At 33.5% G+C, this 22,150-nt stretch overlaps 1 protein-coding gene across 1 annotated transcript; it reads left to right on the forward strand.

The window, feature by feature from the left end:
- Nucleotides 1-16,744: 16,744 nt before the first annotated feature.
- Nucleotides 16,745-17,802, forward strand: LOC139891754 (B3 domain-containing protein REM17-like). The gene is made up of 3 exons (XM_071874742.1): nt 16,745-16,982; nt 17,084-17,202; nt 17,322-17,802. The coding sequence occupies exons 1-3, from the start codon at nt 16,745-16,747 to the stop codon at nt 17,577-17,579; spliced, it is 615 nt and encodes a 204-aa protein (XP_071730843.1). The 3' UTR covers nt 17,580-17,802.
- The last annotated feature ends 4,348 nt before the right edge of the window (nt 17,803-22,150 follow it).

The raw sequence follows: 22,150 nt of genomic DNA on the forward strand, positions 1-22,150 counted from the left end.
TTTGAAGTTGAAACAGCAAAAGTAGAAGGTGGAGATTTGAGTTGTTGTAGCGAGGTGGAGTTGATTGGATAGAGATCACCCGTGCTATCACATCTCATTTTTGGAGTGCCCTTCGAAAATTCCTTCATAGTAAAGCCAAAAGGGTCAAATTCAAGTGAGATTTGATTATCAATTGAAAGACGACGAACAGATATAAGATTTTTAATTAGTTTGGAAGAGTGAAGTATGTTTGATAGATATAATGGTCGAGATTGGTTAGGTATATACAAGTGACCGAACCTTTATTTGGAAACCATTGCCATTTCCAACAATTATCTAAGCTGAACTTAATGGAAAATAACTTTTGAGTTTACCTGAGTTTGCTGCCATATGAGATGTTGCACCCGTATCAATGTACCAATTATCGTCGGGCGGGTTAAGTGTCATGGTATGCATAGCACTAGCAAGGTCAGTAGGTAAATAACTAGGATTGTTGGACACTTGAGTGATATTAGCCTGAGCTGGACGTGGGCCTAATAAGCCTGCCTGGGTACTAGGAGTATTGGGCCGAGGCTAACCTACAGATGGATAAGGCAAGGGGGTAGATTCCAGTTATGTTGTCAATTGTACGGTGGATAACTAGTCCACTGATATTGTGGATTTTGATTAAACCCTCGCCCCTCCTCTTTGATTCGAATTCCTTCCCCTTGATTGTTACCACGATAGGATTGCTGACCATTGAAGGATTGATTCCCAAAAACAATAGGCTGATGCGATGATGACGATGCGGAAAAAGATAGATATAGGGTTTTTTAGCCCGATACCATATGTAAGTAATGATGATAATGTTTTGTTTCCTTTCATTCCAGTCGTGAGAATACATTTATACAGTGATTGGCTAACTAACTCTCAGCTACTTGTGCTAACTATCTGCAGACTAACACTATTCTAACAAACTTCCTATACAATAGGGGATCTCTAGTAGACTAAATACAGATAATACAAAATATGCATGTGACATATATAACAGTTACACTAATAAAATTGTATTGTACAATTTGTTCATGCATGTTTTTGATAATATATAAAAAAATGATGATAGACATATCGCACTTTTTCTATAACTCTCTCACTTTTTCTCCAAACTAAAAAGTGAATAGAATATAATGTAATAAATATATAACTAGCTTAAGGCCCGCGATTTCGCGGGCACTTTTGTATGAATGTTATCGAAATTGTGATGGTTCAAATAAAGACTGTAAAATAGCTTTATATAGTATGTTCATTTAATTACAAAGCAAAAAAAGAAAAAATATATAATAATAATTTATTAATGTTGTTTAGTTTGTAATACTATTAGATATTAGTTGATAGTGAAATTTGTAAACAAATATAAGTTTGCGGGTTTATTTCAAATATCAATTCAAATATGATATAAGTTGTTAACAATTATTTGTAAGTTGAAATATAATAAAGAAAATAGAATAATTTGAAATGATTGTTATTAAATAATGGTCAATACGAAGTATATGAGAAGATATTCACATGCATTAATACATTCAGATTGATGTCGTACAACAAAAAACTTTAGACTATTGATTATACTGTAAAATTTTAATAGTTATAGTTACTATTGCTGCTGGAAGAAACCATAATCGTATCCACATGCCCCCTACTCCATTTCCTGCCCTGTGCCCACTATACACATCACATCGTCTTTAGAGCTAACTAAAACATACCATACAAAAAAACATCACTCAAAACTATAATATTACCAAATCAAAGTACGTATTGTTAGATATTACAGTTACTTAATTTAATTTAGTGTATGATTATTGTGACGATCGCTCCAAATCCATATGGACGAACACGTCATTCATCGATTTTATTGCGAGGTATTTGACCTCTATATGATACGTTTTGTAAACATTGCATTCTTTTGAAAAGGCACACCATAAATGAATATTTAAATCAAAGGTTTTCGACATCTGATGATTTCTACATATAGACAATCACCGTAATATAATAGTTTACAACAATACTTCCGTTGACAATGCAGTCAAAATAAGATAGATGGTAATGATTTGGTGAATGCAACGTTTCCTTGAAAAATATGTCATGTATGACTCCATGCACATAGCTTGTATAACATATAAGCAAACAGCGGAAGACTTCTAGGAAACCTGAGAATAAACATGCTAACAAGTGTCAACACAAAGGTTGGTGAGTTCATAGTTTTATCGTTTCATATAATCTGTATATAAAGGTGGATCACAAGATTTCAGTTGTTTCATCCAGAAACGTTTATCAAATATTCTACAAGATTGAGCACCCTGGTAACTAAGCTTTAACGTTATAATAAGTACCCCTGTTTTAACATACATGCAACCAACATGTACAATACACGCAAACCAACGTGTACTAAACTCAAATAGCATACGTCTGTTTTATAGTTCAGGCTAGGGTTTCTATACCTGGAACAGACGGGGATGTCAAGCCCTATGGATCCATATATAACTACTCGCGCTCACCAGTTCTTATAACCGGCAGTTACCAGTTACTAAAGCTAAGGGATTTTCGGTTCAAACTCGGTGTAGAATTTAGTACGTACTTGTATCCATTGCGTTTAAAATAAAGTGCATGTATTCTCAGCCCAAAAATATAGATTGCAAAAGCAATTAAAAAGGAAGCAAATGAAACTCACCTTAGCAGCATATAAAGTCGTTCACCAAAATGTGATCGAAACTCGAATTACCAAATAACCGTAGATCTCAACCTAGAGAACATATGTTGGTCAATAAATGTCTATCAAGCTAGGTCAGGTCATAGTGTATCACAATCCTAATGCTCGATATCGACATACAAAAGTTATCCAAAGTCGTTTCAAAAAGTCAATTTTGACAGTTGTTTAACAAAACGAGACGTACCTTATATAAGGATTCATTTACTCGGTTGGTAATATTCAAAAATCTAATTTATCAATCTCGTAAACAAGTTGTTTAAATCTTAATTGTAGATTCAAAAGCAATTTCAATTAACGTCAATCATAATTCAGTTGATCATATCTTTTAATCCGTTTATCGAAATTATTCGATATCTAAATGAAAAGTTATTAATTTTTCGCCAGCTTTCCAAAAACATGTATATCATATACCTTTTACCAGTAATATATGTATTTAATTCGTGATTCATTATAAACTGTTTAACGATGAAATTTAGCATACAAGCATGTATAACTATATATACTCGAGCACTAGACATGGATACACAATTAATTTATGAAAGATAAAATATGAGTGCTTACGTATCAATATTGAGATTCAATATTGTAGGAAAGTACGTAGACGTAACGGAGATGATAAACACTAGTTTGACTCACGAGCAAAACCCTCAAATCATACCCATAACCTCCTTAGTAATAACCCATAATTTCCTTAGCTCTGGCTTGCTCGAAAACTCGTTTTGAAATCATTTGGACATCACTCCGTCGTAATTTTTTATGTATATTATTATTTTTGTATCGTAAAAATAATAATACTAATACTATTAATAATAAGATTAATAATAATCTTAATAATAATAATAATAATAATAATAATAATAATAATAATAATAATAATAATAATAATAATAATAAAATAATAATATAAATACAATAGAGAAAGAGATCGAGATAGTTGGAGGATATGAAACTGAGCCAGACTTCGAGCTTTTATACATGCGTCCTGAAATCTACTGCCATGCGATCGCATGGCAGTGTAGGCATTTTCCCATGCGATCGCATGGGCCATCTGTCCAGCACTAAATTGTTTTATAATCTAGTTCGTCGACGTAATTATATATAATATATATAATATATAATTTAAATAATTAATTATATATTATATTAAATTCACGTGCATAGTTGACTTGTAATTTTTGTTCCGATGACTCGTACGTCGTCACTCGACTTATGTCCCGGTTCCGGTTTTTCGAACGTCCCTTCGTACGCTGAGAAAACTTGTAATTTACATTTTGGGACACGTACCTTTGTCAAAATATAATCTTAAATTATCAATAAACTATATCACTCAAAGTATATCTTAAACTTTCGAGTGTTTTGGTCATTTACTTCTATAAATCAATGGCTCGTTATCTAACAAAGTATATTTAATAATATTGTTTTAAATCAAAACGTTTTGTAACCAAAATAATATTTATAAACACGTTTTAAATGTACGTCGCAAGTTATTCATATATCTAATTCCAACAGTTAATATTCCTTATTTTTGTATCGTCTAGATTACGTTATTTAAATAAACACTTTACCATTTAGTCCGAATATCGTTAAGAATGAACGATTTCTCAAATCAGCGTGGACCTCATAACAGAGACGTGTAACAACATCGTAATCATTAAAAGACTTAGTAAATATCTTTTAACTCAATCGTTTAGCATAATCTTTTAACTTCGTAGTTAAATACATCAATCAGATAATCAAACCAATAAGTTTAATGCACAGAATCGTTTACTTAACACTTTGTTACGTTTTCAAGTTATAGTATATGTATCTATTTACATATAATTGTTCGTGAATCGTTGGTCACGATCGAAGGGTAATTGAATAGTTCAAAATTTTGAGATTCAACTTCATAGACTTTGCTTATCGTGTCGGAAACGTTAAAGATTAAGTTTAAAGTTGATCGGAAATTTTCGGGTCATCACAGTACCTCCCCGTTAAAGAAATTTCGTCCCGAAATTTGAATGAGGTCGTCATGGCTAACAATAAAAATGTTTTCATGATGAATATGAGTTGATAAATAGAATTTTTATCACCGTTGAATAATATGGATAAAACAATCCAATTACTCGAAGCGTATGAGGAAAATTATCATAATAGAGTGAAATGGAGAATAAAGATGCGTCTTATCTCTTGACGTAGTAACGATTGATTTCCGGAATCTAAGGAATAGAAAATCTTCATTATCTAAATAAGATTTGATTCTTCGGAAATTGCGGAAATTAAGATTTTCTTTGATTAAATGCGTAATCTGCCTCGATTGCTATGTCTGATATTTTGCTATAAATTGACCTCTTTCGTTTCATTATTTTCATCACTCCTACATCTCCTTCCTCAATTCATACTTTAAGGTATTTGTCAGCATGCTTCATCCAGTTTTGATTCTTGATATACTCCTAACTTTCATATCTATCGTTCTTCTTTTTCATCTGCCGCCGAAGGAATCTATTCACTTTTACTATACTCTTGGCTTTATAGTGTTTTTAGTTCTCCCGTGTCTTTACGTTGCAATACTTATTGATATTCATGGTTTGTAATTTATGTGTTTTTATCTGGCTTTATATTCTCCGTTATATTTCGGAGCTTCATTCTTTCGTTCTCTCTTCCCGCCTTCTAGTCAAGCGAATAATGGTCCAGAATTTGTAGGTATGAATTTTGAAATGAACGTAGTTAATCTTCTAAGAAGGAAATTGTAATGGCACGATCTTGATTTGTCAAATTACCAGAATATCCGGAAAAGACCGAATCATCAAGAAATATATTTTCTTGATATATTTAGAGATTATATGGAATGAAAGGGTTATGTAACATGGTTCATGATGAGGGTGTGATCTGTGAATATTTATCACGTTCCATTAGAAACTCATCATGACTTACTGTAATATAATCACATTGATCAAGTGTCATTATATTATACTAATTCATGTTTCAGTTCCCAACACTAATTCAAACATACATTTTTCAAATTTTTCAAATTTTTGAAACTAAAATAGTTTCTTTTATGATGTAACACAGATAGTGCGAAGAAATGAATGATTTCAGATAAGAATAGTTATGAAAATATCTTCAGAAATATCGAGGATATTTATAATGAAGGATACGATAATATCTTAGAATTTCTAATATTAACGGATGGTGAAGAAGATTTTTCTGTGAAGGTTTAGAGTCAGGAGCAAGGTATTCATTAATGACTTCAGCAGACACTGAATCACTTGGATTCTTTGAATATGGAGTTTGGTCCTTGTATTTGTCCTTTGTCTCCTTCATGGTCTGTTAAATCCGTTTTCCAGTTCCAAACCTTTTTTTTTCTCAGCTTTACCACCATACCATTCTTTATCATCAAACTTTTAACTGTTAACGTCGTTTACAGTTTTTGCTGCTTCATCAGCATTTTTCCAAAATTCGGAGGACTAGTTTCACAGCTTGGGGTGTTTTTCAGAAACTTCACATTCGAAGTATGTAAGTCTAGAAGATAGATGTTATCTATATATAACTAGTATCGTAGAAAATGCTGCGAGATTCAAAATACTGATTGCTAATTCCCGGTAGTTGGTATGGCAATTATTGTTACAAGATGTGAATGAGTACATGATAGGGTTTCAATGAGTATACGAATTTTTCGGAAGGTCAAGGATAAATGAAGTTGTTGGTAAATTTACTGCTAATGTGGTGGAACATAAAAGGTTCCCCAGTAACAAAAACGTATATACCAAAGTTTCAAGTCTGAAAGGTTGTCGTTGACTGGTTGAATGGTTGATAATACTGGATACTTTGAAAAGGGATTGCAAGGTTATTTTCGGTAAAAACAACGCTAAAGGATCTTGCACAGTTTTGAAGTCAAAGTATAGCTTTAAAAGATGTAGAGATCTAAGAATGACGTCACCGATTTAGAGTTATGACTTGGATTCTGATCCGTCAATATCAGAATATGTAATTGAATTTATATGAAAACGATTGTATATCGTTATGAGCATTGTTAATAATTTTTGAATCAAAGTTGAAGAATGTACAGTGTAACATATTAATTGTGAACTTATATATTTCCCGAGTATTACCTACTCGTTAAAGATTACACAATTAATACTTTGTACAAAAGAACTTTTATTACCGTCCTTATGAAAATATATGTATGTATATTTTCTTCAGATGTAATACAGAGTTAATGAGTTAATATCATATTAAGCTCAGTTAATTTTTCTGCTTGAACTAGAAATGAATAATCTCTAAAACATTAGAGATCACATAATCTTCGCGGAGTATGAAATCAATACTTCATTGTTTATTCTTATTCCTTGGTGAAGGATGTTGATGCTCGTGGAATTTTTGTGAACCTTACAAGGCACATATGATGTTTTCTGGAAAGTTTCGAGTACATCGAAAATGAAAATTTATAATCAATTATGTAATTGAATAATACACTTGGTTTATTAGGAAATGGAATTCATTGAGTTGAAACAGAGATTGTAGTTAATGAAGGTTAAGTTGTTAACGAAGGATGTACATCATAGCATATGAATTAATCGAGTAATATTTACCCTTTTTCAATTCATACATAATAGCTTAGTACGAAAAGATTTATGATGGTTTTAAAATTTATATATATATAAGATATACATATAAATTCTTAGAGGAATTGAGTTAATACTTCATAACTCATTGATACAATATACTCGTTGTTGACTCGTAATGATGTCCACGGTACTTTCTTGAACTGGCGGAGCTTGTGATGTTAGAGGCGATGTTGACAGCACTGACTGTGCTGGTGAGGCTAAGGGTACTGTTGATGTTGTTGGTAAAATAGTCTAGCTTGTACCTTACGTACTATTCTTGTCAGGGTTTCACTTTATTATTTCTATCCGCCGACTACTAATTTACAATATATAATCTCTAAAACTTTTAGAAACTACATATTCTCTGCAGAATATTTCTTCGATGAAGTTATGAATCAATACTTCATCGTTTGTTGTTGTTGATATTCCTTGGTATCTATAGGGCGTATGACGTTGATGCTCGTGGAACAGATTGTGAAGTTGAGGTTTGCGATGCGGATGTTATTGGTGGTGGTAATGGTACTGTTGGTGTTGTTTTCGGTGGTACTGTTGATGCCGGTGATGCTGCTGGTGCTTGTAACCTTTGCACCATATTCTCCAAAGCCACCACCCGAGTGTGAAGCTCGTTGACTTCTTCTACTACACCGGGATGATTGGCGGTTCGGACGAGCGGATGAATAAGATCCAGAATTTGAGATAGTATATTATCGTGACGAGATACTCTGGAAATGAGAGAGAAAATGGTGTCTCGAACAGGTTCGCCGGTAAGTGCTTCAGGTTCTTCGCCAAGAGGGCAATGTGGTGGATGGAAGGGATCGCCTTCTTCTTGTCTCCAATAATTAAGTAGGCTATGAACCCATCCCCAATTCATCCAGAATAGGTGATGGCTGATTGGTTGATCCATTTCGGTTACACTGTCTTCGGAATTCAGGTGAATATCCAAATCGGAATAGCTGTCAGAGTTTAAGGAATTTGAACTAGATACGGGATCCATCTTGTATAATTAGGGAGATGATTTTCGATATGAATTATATTATAGAATTTAGTTTGGTGTTCTTCAATACATAATTTACATATGTATATATAATACCAAAATTTCATAAATCACGGAGAAATTTTCGGAAGATGTCAGGAAAAGTTTACAGTAACAGATACGCTAAGATATGAATTTTTGTCTATACACTATTTATGTAATAAATGCAGGAAAACGTGTCTAGACTTAAGAATGATAAGCATGTAATTTTCGACAAGAAATGATAAGCAAAACTTTTAACATGCAGACACGGTCGAAGTCCAGACTTACGAATGTATCCTAACAACTATCAGTTAGACACACTAATGCAAGACCTGGTTCACTAGGACCAACGCTCTGATACCAACTGTGACGATTGCTCCAAATCCATAAGGACGAACACGTCATTCATCGATTTCATTGCGAGGTATTTGACCTCTATATGATACGTTTTGTAAACATTGCATTCTTTTGGAAAGGCACACCATAAATGAATATTTAAATCAAAGGTTTTCGACATCTGATGATTTCTACATATAGACAATCACCGTAATATAATAGTTTACAACAATACTTCCGTTGACAATGCAGTCAAAATAAGATAGATGGTAATGATTTGGTGAATGCAACGTTTCCTTGAAAAATATGCCATGTATGACTCCATGCACATAGTTTGTATAACATATAAGCAAACAGCGGAAGACTTCTAGGAAACCTGAGAATAAACATGCTAACAAGTGTAAACACAAAGGTTGGTGAGTTCATAGTTTTATTGTTTCATATAATCTGTATATAAAGGTGGATCACAAGATTTCAGTTGTTTCATCCAGAAACGTTTATCAAATATTCTACAAGATTGAGCACCCTGGTAACTAAGCTTTAACATTATAATAAGTACCCCTATTTTAACATACATGCAACCAACATGTACAATACACGCAAACCAACGTGTACTAAACTCAAATAGCATACGTCTGTTTTATAGTTCAGGCTAGGGTTTCTATACCTGGAGCAGACGGGGATGTCAAGCCCTATGGATCCATATATAACTACTCGCGTTCACCAGTTCTTATAACCGGCAGTTACCAGTTACCAAAGCTAAGGAATTTTCGGTTCAAACTCGGTGTAGAATTTAGTACGTACTTGTATCCATTGCGTTTAAAATAAAGTGCATGTATTCTCAGCCCAAAAATATAGATTGCAAAAGCAATTAAAAAGGGAGCAAATGAAACTCATCTTAGCAGCATATAAAGTCGTTCACCAAAATGTGATCGAAACTCGGATTACCAAATAACCGTAGATCTCAACCTAGAGAACATATGTTGGTCAATAAATGTCTATCAAGCTAGGTCAGGTCATAGTGTATCACAATCCTAATGCTCGATATCGACATACAAAAGTTATCCAAAGTCGTTTCAAAAAGTCAATTTTGACAGTTGTTTAACAAAACGAGACGTACCTTATATAAGGATTCTTTTACTCGGTTGGTAATATTCAAAAATCCAATTTATCAATCTCGTAAACAAGTTGTTTAAATCTTAATTGTAGATTCAAAAGCAATTTCAATTAACGTTAATCATAATTCAGTTGATCATATCTTTTAATCCGTTTATCGAAATTATTCGATATCTAAATGAAAAGTTATTGATTTTTCGCCAGCTTTTCAAAAACATGTATATCATATACCTTTTACCAGTAATATATGTATTAATTCGTGATTCATTATAAACTGTTTAATGATGAAATTTAGCATACAAGCATGTATAACTATATATACTCGAGCACTAGACATGGATACACAATTAATTTATGAAAGATAAAATATGAGTGCTTACATATCAATATTGAGATTCAATATTGTAGGAAAGTACGTAGACGTAACGGAGATGATAAACACTAGTTTGACTCACGAGCAAAACCCTCAAATCATACCCATAACCTCCTTAGTAATAACCCATAATTTCCTTAGCTCTAGCTTGCTCGAAAACTCGTTTTGAAATCATTTGGACATCACTCCGTCGTAATTTTTTATGTATATTATTATTTTTGTATCGTAAAAATAATAATACTAATACTATTAATAATAATCTTAATAATAATAATAATAATAATAATAATAATAATAATAATAATAATAATAATAAAATAATAATATAAATACAATAGAGAAAGAGATCGAGATAGTTGGAGGATATGAAACTGAGCCAGACTTCGAGCTTTTATACATGTGTCCTGAAATCTGTTGCCATGCGATCGCATGGCTGTGTAGGCATTTTCCCATGCGATCGCATGGGCCATCTGTCCAGCACTAAATTGTTTTGTAATCTAGTTCGTCGACGTAATTATATATAATATATATAATATATAATTTAAATAATTAATTATATATTATATTAAATTCACGTGCATAGTTGACTTGTAATTTTTGTTCCGATGACTCGTACGTCGTCACTCGACTTATGTCCCGGTTTCGGTTTTTCGAACGTCCCTTCGTACCCTGAGAAAACTTGTAATTTACATTTTGGGACACGTACCTTTGTCAAAATATAATCTTAAATTATCAATAAACTATATCACTCAAAGTATATCTTAAACTTTCGAGTGTTTTGGTCATTTACTTCTATAAATCAATGGCTCGTTATCTAACGAAGTATATTTAATAATATTGTTTTAAATCAAAACGTTTTGTAACCAAAATAATATTTATAAACACGTTTTAAATATACGTCGCAAGTTATTCATATATCTAATTCCAACAGTTAATATTCCTTATTTTTGTATCGTCTAGATTACGTTATTTAAACAAACACTTTACCATTTAGTCCGAATATCGTTAAGAATGAACGATTTCTCAAATCAGCGTGGACCCCACAACAGAAACGCGTAACAACATCGTAATCATTAAAAGACTTAGTAAATATCTTTTAACTCAATCGTTTAGCATAATCTTTTAACTTCGTAGTTAAATATATCAATCAGATAATCAAACCAATAAGTTTAATGCACAGTATCGTTAACTTAACACTTTGTTACGTTTTCAAGTTATAGTATATGTATCTATTTACATATAATTGTTCGTGAATCGTTGGTCACGATCGAAGGGTATTTGAATAGTTCAAAATTTTGAGATTCAACTTCATAGACTTTGCTTATCGTGTCAGAAACGTTAAAGATTAAGTTTAAAGTTGATCGGAAATTTTCGGGTCATCACAATTATAATGATGGTGATTTGGGTAAGTAGTTAGGTGATCTTGGTGGCAATACATTTGCATGAAAGAATAAATGGAAGTAGATTCAACTTTTCAAACTCAATGACTATTTGTATGGTAAGAAAATTAGTTGCGAGTCTTTTAAAAAGTTTGTATTTTGAGCCATAAATTGCTCCTAATCCATATATCATCCAAACTTGACTAAAAATAGTCAAATCAATTGTGTTTCAATCCTCCTTGTATTAACAACTCCCTTCAATCATTTGTGCATTTCATCATTAGCAATCCTATCATATCTATATTTTAAAACCTATAGTACTTTAATGACGTTTTCAGTCATATAATACCATTAAGTATAAACCTTTTGAATCGTGAAAGTTAGCTAATACAACCCATTTTGACCCTAACCCGTTTAAGCCAATTACCTAAAAGTTTGAACAATTATTTGTACATCACCGGCTCTGAAGGTACCCCCATGCCCATTGAAATCTTGATGGAATGACTTTGTCAATTTACAACAATATATTCAGCAGGTTATATAAGTGTGCTTATTCACATCATAAGCTGAGGTCATGATCAATTTGATTCATATCATCAGCTAAAGGTCAGCGATTAGTGTCTATCAGTAACTTAAGGTCGCATCAAATTACAGTGATGCACATGAACGTTAATATCATATATGAAGATAGAGGGTAGTACTGCAAGTTAAATGAGAAGAAAAAGTACTTTCATGTTGTGATGCTCGGAGAAATGGATATCGTTTTAAGATATGGTGGGTGTAGCAGTACTTACAAGATATAGTAGTTATTTATGTTAGAAGTGAACAAATCATGCATAGATGCACCCTCCTTTTACCTGCTCTGCAGTTGGTCTTGCATCAGGGTCTTTTTTTTTTTTTTGTAGAGATGGAAACAGATCAACAAGGATCTGTCAAGATATGGCAAAAATATTTACTTTATTAGCACATACATCTGAAAACCGAATGAAAAGGAGATGACTTAAACGGCGTTGTTCATGTATTTGTATATAAATTATACACGACGTGATGATATATTTAAAATAAAATGCACCAACAATTTTCTTCTTATTTTCAGGAAATTAGCATATACGAAAAAGGGTAAGATTACACAAGGGGTGATTTGGCTTTGATCTCCTGAAATCGTCAAAGGCAACATGCCCAAGTTGAAGTTAGATATCTACCTGCAGCACACAATATACATTATACATTTATTAAAATTAAAACTTCATAACAAAATTTAAAATGGACTGACTTACACATTGGGCAATTCAAAATCAAAATTGTGAATTAACAATATAGGAGTATGCATGACCTATACACATTGGACAACCTTCGACACTTTCGACCACTTCCTTCTAAGCCTATTTATAAGGAATAAAATGGTAACCCAAATCAACCCATTCGTAAGATGGGTCAAAATTACCAACACAATACAAATGCATACCATGTTGTCATGTGCCCAATGGGTTTCGATGGATCTACTCTATATTTTAACATGTTAATGTTATAAGACAAGTAGATGACAATGACCCAAGGACATCAATTCGAACATGCTATAAGACAACAAAACACGAACTGCTTGTGTACATGAAATAAACATCAAGAAAGTCGCTCTAACGGAAATTCATGGTTTGACTGCAAATAAGAAACACGGTTATCCCAGTACACCACAGAACTGAGAAAGGAGCATACCTCTATCCGGTCTGATTTTTATAGTTATTGATAACTTAGCATTCAAAATTTACTAACGGGTAGTTAGCATGGCAACGTTTTCCGCATATCAGGTTATATACCCTGTTGAAGACATCAAGATTTATAAGATTGACAGGCTCGTATGATGGGGATCAATAATGCAGGATATTTGACCCACAAACAATTTGAATGGGTCAATGCCATGTTTAATCTCTAAAATCGTATAAAGAAAGTACTACTATTATACAGCTCGTGAATCGTTATACTCCAATAAGATATTTAGTACCATATGAAGTATACTAAATCTTTCTAGAGGTAACTGTTTGTAGCCCCTGCCACCACACCTCTTTTTTAACCAGTAAAAAGATAAACCTTTGATATAGAAATCAAAACACATCTTCCAGTTTTCACTTCCAGGTTACTGTCTCCTAGTGACACTGAATCGTCCTAAAGCAACAGAGACACACTCTAATAGACGGACTGATGATAATGTACAAATGGAACATGATAGTTTATGTACATAAATTATATATTAGCATACCCGCATTATTGTTTGACATGATAGTTTATATAGGTAGCTTAACATCTATATTTCGGGAAATAATTCTGGGATTATTTCATACTGATTACGCATGATTACAATATTTTCCATAAATATGCATTTGAAGTTGACTTTATATTAGTGAAATTAATTATGAATCATCATACGCGTTTTGTGATTGCGAAAAATCATTAACCTTACTTGAATTACTCCATATTAGCATCTATTCCAAAAACAATTATATGATTAGCAGCAACGATATAAACACTACCAACATATTAGTTTATCCAAACTAACAATTACAGTAACCACAAACCTCGTGATAGTTGTAATTTAAGTATAATTAATAATTTATAATTGATCAATGTGTACAAATCCTAAAATCTGTATTAGGTATATAAATATTTCCGACAAAATATAATATTTTGAGAATCATATAATTACAGTGGAGCATATCCAAGTGATGCCTTAATCGAGATGCATACAGAACTTGTTGTATTCATCGATTAACAAAAATCATAAAAAAATCAGCGGTAAACAGAAATCTACTATAAAGGGAAGTATTTACCAATCAGTTATGGTAGATAGTAACAACAATCAGAATAAACAAAGGAACATTATGAATCTTGAATACCAAATTACATAGCTTAATCGAAAGTTTCAGATGTACGTATATGTTAATTGACACATGTAGCAACCATCAAGAATCGTCGAAAACCGTATTTTATTGACATCTACATGAATTGATGCTTCAAATATTTGAATGTAAATAGTACCCGCATCACAACTATCACAACTGCAAGAATCGTTATACCACTGACGTGATGTCATTGAGCATAAGGTTCCATGAAGTGGTTATACAACAGTATTGATATCCAATTTATCAAACAATAACCTAAATTTCATACATCAATCGTGTATCCATGATTGCTATATTTGAACATTCAATGAAAAATACAAACTGATACACAGATATGACACTACACAAATACAATTATTCATCAAAACTTATACAGACAAACTATTCGTTCAAACAGAACAGAACACAGTGGTTATACAAGAGTATTGATATTCAATTTATCAAACAATAACCTAAATTTCATACAAAAATCGTGTATCCATGATTGGTTATATTTGAACTTTCAATCTAAAATTAAACCACGAATACATACCAGGTCTAACATTATTTGGGTGATCGTCATTAACAGGATCAATTTTGATATCTAATGACAAATACTCATCGTTGTCTGCTCTCTTTTTCTTTATTTTTCGCTGCGATGATTCCCCAGGTGGCGTTTTTTGCATTTGCAAGATTTTGGTAGTAAATTGGATATCTGCAACTTTACAATGGAGAATAGTAGATTAGGTTACAGACTGGAATCATCGATGATTCGATGTAGCAAAATCAAATATAACCAATTTCATTAATGAGTGATTAGGGACAGACACAGATTCATAAAACCTAAACAATCTATCTAGAAAAAAGAAACTAAAGGAAACACATAAGAAAGCATAGAGCAAATTCACAATAACAATTTATATACAACAGAATAAGAAATCGATTCAAACCCATTGTATTTGAAAACCTATGTTTGCAACTTTTCCAACATCATGTGTTAAATTTTTGACCATACAGTACCAACCATTAACAATTTCTATTTCATCAGCACAGACTAATAGATTTTTGGCGGCCGTTATTTGCTCATCTCAAGAAATCATTAAACCCTAGAAAAAAAATCTGAATATTAAGTGAAATAAAAAATTATAACAAAAAAGAATAAAAGGATCAAATAGTATTACTAATCAAAAGGTGACGATCCAATTAGATATGTTTGAATGATTGAGCTTTGGAGAGTAATAGCGAGAGATGTAGAAATCGGCTGATTCCCCTGTTCATAAAAAAAGGTACGGTAGGAGCTGAAGGCGACGGCGGCGATTAAGTACTGCAGGAGCAACGTCGCTTGCATCAATTTTAGGGTCGAAGGTTAATCCTAATTTGTTAATCTGCTACTGTGTGTTTTTAGAATTGAAGAGTATTTTGGAGAGTTTGAGAATTAAAATTGATTTATTACCTAATAGAGTTAGAAAATCATTTTAGACCATTAGATCAAAGGGCATGTGAGAGGCTTTTTTTGGGCTAATCTGTTACTGTAATTGTCTCATTTCACATAAGTTGTGCTTCATGTACTTTTAGAGTTTCAAAACATATCTGGTGAATGCTAATTTTGGCTGTTTGGTGATTAGATAGATAAATACATATGCTTGTAGTAGCATGTTTCTCATTTGTAATATAATCTCTCAAATTGACTTTTAGCTTCACAGATTAGGTTAAATATGTTATGAACGAAAATGAAATAGTGTGTTTTATTTATTTATTTATTTATTTAATATTCAACTTATGAAAATTAAATTTGATAGAATTCTAATGATGCTGTTCACATTTATTTACAATGGCTAATGCATCATCTCTTACTGCTATTGGTGATTATAGTTAACAGTGAAATTGTTGTTGATTTATCTCATAGGTTTGTCTTCGGGTGAAATTTGTTCTCGATTTCTTTATAAGAAGCCAATAATTCTTTTACTTTTTTATATTAGCTTCACAAGTGCTAACCCAATTTGTAATATGTTGTTGATCCTTTTTCCCTCATTTTTGTAGTAATCAAAAGTTAATTAGTCCAAGACTGTAGCCAGATTTACTTGTTAATTATCACAGTAGTCTGCCTTCACGATGTCGGAGCCACTTAACTTCTACGTATTTATCACCTACGACAACCTCACCCAAAACGGTCTTGTGAGTTCCCTTTTTTGTTTACATGGCCTATTCACCATCATCAAATTATCCATTTTATTTATATTTATTTATGTTCATAAATAATATATTTCTCTACAATCAGAGAATTCCCATCAAGTTTACCAAAGAACATCTAAAGCAAATTCAATCGAACGACAAAATAATACTAATGGTTTCAGATAACAAGAATTGGGCAATGGGTTGGCAAAACTCGACTAATGGCCAGCTCTTGCTACAAAAAGGTTGGCCAGAATTTGCTGAGCATTACAGTATAAAGATTGGGCAGTTGTTACTCTTTGAACATCAGGGAAGTTCCAATTTTCATATTCGAATATTTAACCGAAACAGTTGTGAGATAACCAACTTTCCTTTCACTAAATCCTTCCACTTGGAAAAAGAAATCGTTCAACCCGTGCTGCAAACAAATTCCAATGTTCAAGAACCGAAAATACTATAATCTATTTACATCTAACATACATGCTAATTCTTTTTAACATATAATATATAGGTGGAGCAGTTAACATAGAGTTAGCACTGAAAAACGGGTCAAGAATCAGAGCATATGAATCAGACAGCCGTTTTTGTTCGTCCAGAGTAACTGCTTTCTGCTTAAGGTCTTATGGATTGGTAATGATTCTCAATTTGGGATCATGCTTATTTATTTATTTATTTATTTATTTATTTATTTATTAATCTTTTGTTACCATATGATATGATACTATCCCCCTGTTTTTATTTTATTACAGTATCTACCTATCACGTTTGCTAGAAGATGTTTGACTGGTGGAAAAAAGTGGGGACACTGCAAGCTTCAGACACCTGATGGGAGAAACTGGGGTCTAATTCAATGCAACGAGTACGAGAAATTTGGTAGAATTAAGAGTGAAAACTGGAAGAAATTTTGTAACGACGAGCATCTGGCTGTGGGTGACAGGTGTGTTTTTGAGCTGATAAATGAGGTCAAAAAAGTGCTGAAAGTCACCATCATCCGGGCTCCGGGCTAAACTGCATTGACACAATTAGAAATAAGATTAGATGATAAATACGTTTGTTAATGGGTAAAATCGTACTATGTTGGTCTAATATCGTGATGATGTTTTTGGTAAATGACTTTTACTGTTTGTGGGTAATCCTTATTGGTTTACTAGACATTCAAATTTAGTATCAGTATTCAGTATACATGATCATATGGATGATGATATATTTTTTATTTTATACAATTATAAAGGAGACTTTTCGTTTTCTTTATTTACTACAGGATTTAAGATTTTGTTCTCTTTATGTAATTCATCTGATCAAATATAGTTTTTATTTTTTAAGCGAATAATAGAGCTGCGGATGAGTCAATCTGTTCTCGAGAAACTTGAACTTGGCTCGAGCTTGAGCTGTAGACCATTTCTCTCATTCAAGCTCAAGCTCTGAACTTAAATTTGAGTTCAAGTCATCACCTGCTGCTCAATTCCGGAGCCTCGATTTGAAATGTCAAATTGAATTCAGAACTTTTTAGAAATTTATTTTCAGTTTGCTTCTGTTACATTTACAAACTGGTGATATGGATTTATCGAAAGTCAATAAGAAACTTATCAGTTCAGTTCGTTCCACTAGATCCATCGGACAGTTTTAGGGCTTTCTATACAAATTTTATACGTAATGTTAGATTTTGTGTATTTAATAATACCTATCTCGTGTTGCATCGATGTTGTTATGTATTTAACTAAATGTGGATCACATTGTGTTATAGTTGTACATATGAAAAATTATTGATCACATTGTGTTATAGTTAGCTGTATATATAATTTAACTCTGTGAAAGTAGTATACTGTAATTACCATAAGATTTAGTAGTATGAGTTAGTATACTGTGCAAGTTAGTGAACCTCTTGAATTCCTTTTTTAAAAATGCTAGACTTACATTATTTCGGTCTTTAAATTTTGATACTATAGAGAAAGCTTATGTTACTGTAATCAGACCCTAAAAATTGATCACATGTAAAAAAAAAAAACTGTATTGCAGGTTCCTGCACGGGCTGTGACTTGGGTAAGTATAATTTGTGCACTTGCTTCAATTCTTCCTCATCATAGACAATGTCTCTCCTCAAGTTCCCAAGAACTGAGTTCAAAATATGGAAGCACCTAATCAAAGGGCCATTGGTCTAGCGGTATTGAGGTAACCCATCGACTCTCTGAGGTTGTGGGTTTAAGTCCTCGGTATGACTATTTATAAATATTCGTGATATGGGTGTGTGTTTGCCTTTAAAACAAGAAAAATGCTACCTAGATGGATCATTGAGCATACGCCACTAGTTGGAAATTGACTATTTTTTTCTATACTAAAAAGTCCACTTATGTTGCTAGTTCATAATAGAGCATTGAGATATCAACCATGTTTATTGATACATCCACCATAATTCTGCATTAACATGTTTTACAGTACAAAATATTTGAATGTGAGTTTAGGTGCTTCGAGCACTTTAAAATACGTCATGGCTACTTTAGTGATCCATTTTTCTACCAGTATCGTATCCCTATCCCTATCGTCTCAAATTTCCTAAGTGTATAGTATTTGCAAGTCAATGTCGAAGTAAGATGTGTAAAACACATAAGTGGCCTAGCGGTAAAGACTTGGTCTCCATGGGTGAAAATATCTAGAGGTCACAAGTTCGAATCCTAAGAGAGAAAAGTATACCCCTTTGTGGACAAGGAAGTTTACCCATGATGATTCCGGACTACCCGCAAAGCGGGTGGTCACCTGGTAATTAGTTAGCTCACAAAGCTAATCGAATACACAAGTTCCAAAAACAAATTACATTCAATATAGAAGATAACAAATCACATAAGAGTGCTTGAAATATTATATATTCAAGCTGTAGACTTTATATTAGCACGACAAAATCGCTGAAATGGTCCCTGTGGTTTGTATCAAAATGCTGATTTAGTCCCTATGCTTTTTTTTACTGAGTTCACCCTCGTGGTTTCTAATTGTTGATGATTTCATCTGTAACATCCCGTTTTTCTTCATACATGTCTGAGGTACTTGATTGATCTTTAGAATGTTCATACTTGGTTGTATAATAGTATAAAGATGATTGTACGATGAGTGCATGAAGTGTACCAAGCGTACACGTGTTGCTTGTTCGAATGTCGAAGAAAACTGGACGTTGTTTGAGTTACATGATGTGTACGTACCTTTTCGATCCCAAATAAAGTTTGAGTTGACATTTCAAAACCTTACCATTAGAAAGGAAATCTTATTACGTTTCCAACGATATTTGATTCATCGAAAACGGAGTTACGGTCAAAAAGTTATGGCCAAAACAAGTTTGCTGAAGTTCGGATGAAACAGGCAATTGTCACGGCGCGACAAATTGCTCCGCGGCGCGACAAATGCCTATGTTGAAGGTCAGAAAGCTTGAAAAACATGTTCTAAAATCACCCTTTGGGCCACGGCGCGACAAATTGCTCCGCGGCGCGACAATAGGCACGATCTGGTGCTGTTCAGCCTTTTAATGAGTTAAATGAGGGGCAATGTTGGTATTTCACATATGGACGGGTCTTTGGCCATAAAACTGATCCTAATCTTATCTAAACCTCATTTCCTTCTCATTTCTTCCCTCCCACTCACACCCCAAACCCTAGAGAGAGAGTAAAGGGTTTAGAGAGAGAAAGCTCGAATCGGGGATGAAGAAGAGTGATTCGGGTCGGGTCTCAAGAGTTAAAGTTGTTCTCCTCGTTCACGGCTACGTTGTGATAGTGATGGTAAGTTCTAACTCCGAAATTTATCTTTATGATTTGGTATTCAAGTTAGGGTTTTTAGCTTTTTAGTTGTAAAACCCATTTAGATGATGAAGTGGGTTTATGGAAACTAGTTATTTTTGATACATGGCGGGTTTTGGGTTGATTGACATTTTGACCATGATTAGGCTTTGGTTTTGGGTGTAATCACTTAGTTTAGTGATTTTGGAAGCGTTGGAACCCTTTTGGGTGTATTCGAGTTGACTAATTTTGAAATGGGTCAAAATTAGGGTTTATGTGTCAAAGTGGGTTTCGAGTGATGAAATTATGAGTTTGGGTCTTGCGTATGTTGGTTAAACGTTAGAACATTTATGTTGACTTGGTTTTTGGGTGTAAACCCTAATTTAGGTCAAAACGGGTCAAAAGGGCATTTCGGGACAAGTAAGCTCGATTCGTTGTCAAATTAAGTTTTAAATCAAGTTTTGGTAAATCAAGTAGGTAAATACTTGATTTAAGTGTTAGTGGTCGTCTTGGAAATATAATCACTAGTCGTTAGTGATTTTGGGGCGTTTTATGACTTTGGTCAATATGAGCAATTTGAATTGGGTCGAAATTGAGGATGACACTAATTTGGATTAATTGGATGTTAAACACTTTTGTTGAGTGTTAAATGATGCTTTTCATGTAATTACTCGCGAGAAGTGATTTTAGGTTAAAATTTGGTGTTTTAGCAATAAGGTCAAACTTGGTCAACCATGGAATGGGTTTTGTGTAAAATACGAGCTAGTATGCGTTTGAAGGTTAAAGTTGACATAATTGGGTATTTCGAGAACGCGGGAACTAGTCTCGCTAGTTTTGGACCTTCGGGTAGCGTTAAAAGTGCAAAAGGGTATATTTTGCACTTGTTGTTCATTTGGGCGGGTCGAGAGTCCAAATGGGGTTGTATGTTGATTATGTGTATGCCTATATGCGTATTATAGGTAAAATCTTGCTCGGTTGCGTGTGGTGAAGATTTCGTGCATGGTTTGTAATGCTCGAGTTCACGAGGTGAGTGGAATAATTATGCGTGTACGTATATAATGTATTTATTTGTGTAGTATGAATGTGGCATTGTCGCGGTGTTTAAGGCACCACATTCTAAGTAACGAGTAGTATTGTCGCGGTGTTTAAGACACTACTCATGGTTGATTGACATGTGGTAGCGTCGCGGTGTTTAAGACGCCACATTGTCATGGGAGTGGAATTGTCGCGGTGTTTAAGATACCACTCATTGTTTTGATTGACGTGTGGATTCATCGCGGTGTTTAAGATGCCACGTTGTCATGAGGGTGAATTAGTCGCGGTGTTTAAGACATCACCCGGGGGAATTAGTGATTACGCGGTGTTTAAGTAACACTAATGGATGTTATGAACTCCGGCGGTCTTTCGAGTACCGTTCCCTTGTATGATCGGGTAACCATGGTTATGTGTTGTAGTTTTAGCATATTAAATTGTGAACTATATGCTTTTGGCGATGCTAGCTTATTGTGAATTGCGGATATTTAGTATGCATTGTGATTGCATGTTTGTTGAGTTGCTAGCTCGTATGCGGTATTTGTGTAAGTGTTTGCAAGTAAGTAGATTATATATGTATATGTATAATTATTGCATTCACTAAGCGTTAAGCTTACCCCTCTCGTTGTTTACCTTTTTACAGGTACTGTGTTATGAAGTTAGCTAGTTGTTAGACTAGTTGCGTAGGAGCACTTGGTCTCGATGGGGTAGCTATTGGACATTGGACACGGATCGGGGATTTGGTAGATCCTCGGGATTATGCTCCTGGTATCGGGTTGGGCTATTGTGTC

This window comes from Rutidosis leptorrhynchoides, chromosome 1 (genome assembly GCF_046630445.1).
Source record: "Rutidosis leptorrhynchoides isolate AG116_Rl617_1_P2 chromosome 1, CSIRO_AGI_Rlap_v1, whole genome shotgun sequence".
In the NCBI taxonomy this organism is placed as follows: domain Eukaryota; kingdom Viridiplantae; phylum Streptophyta; class Magnoliopsida; order Asterales; family Asteraceae; genus Rutidosis; species Rutidosis leptorrhynchoides.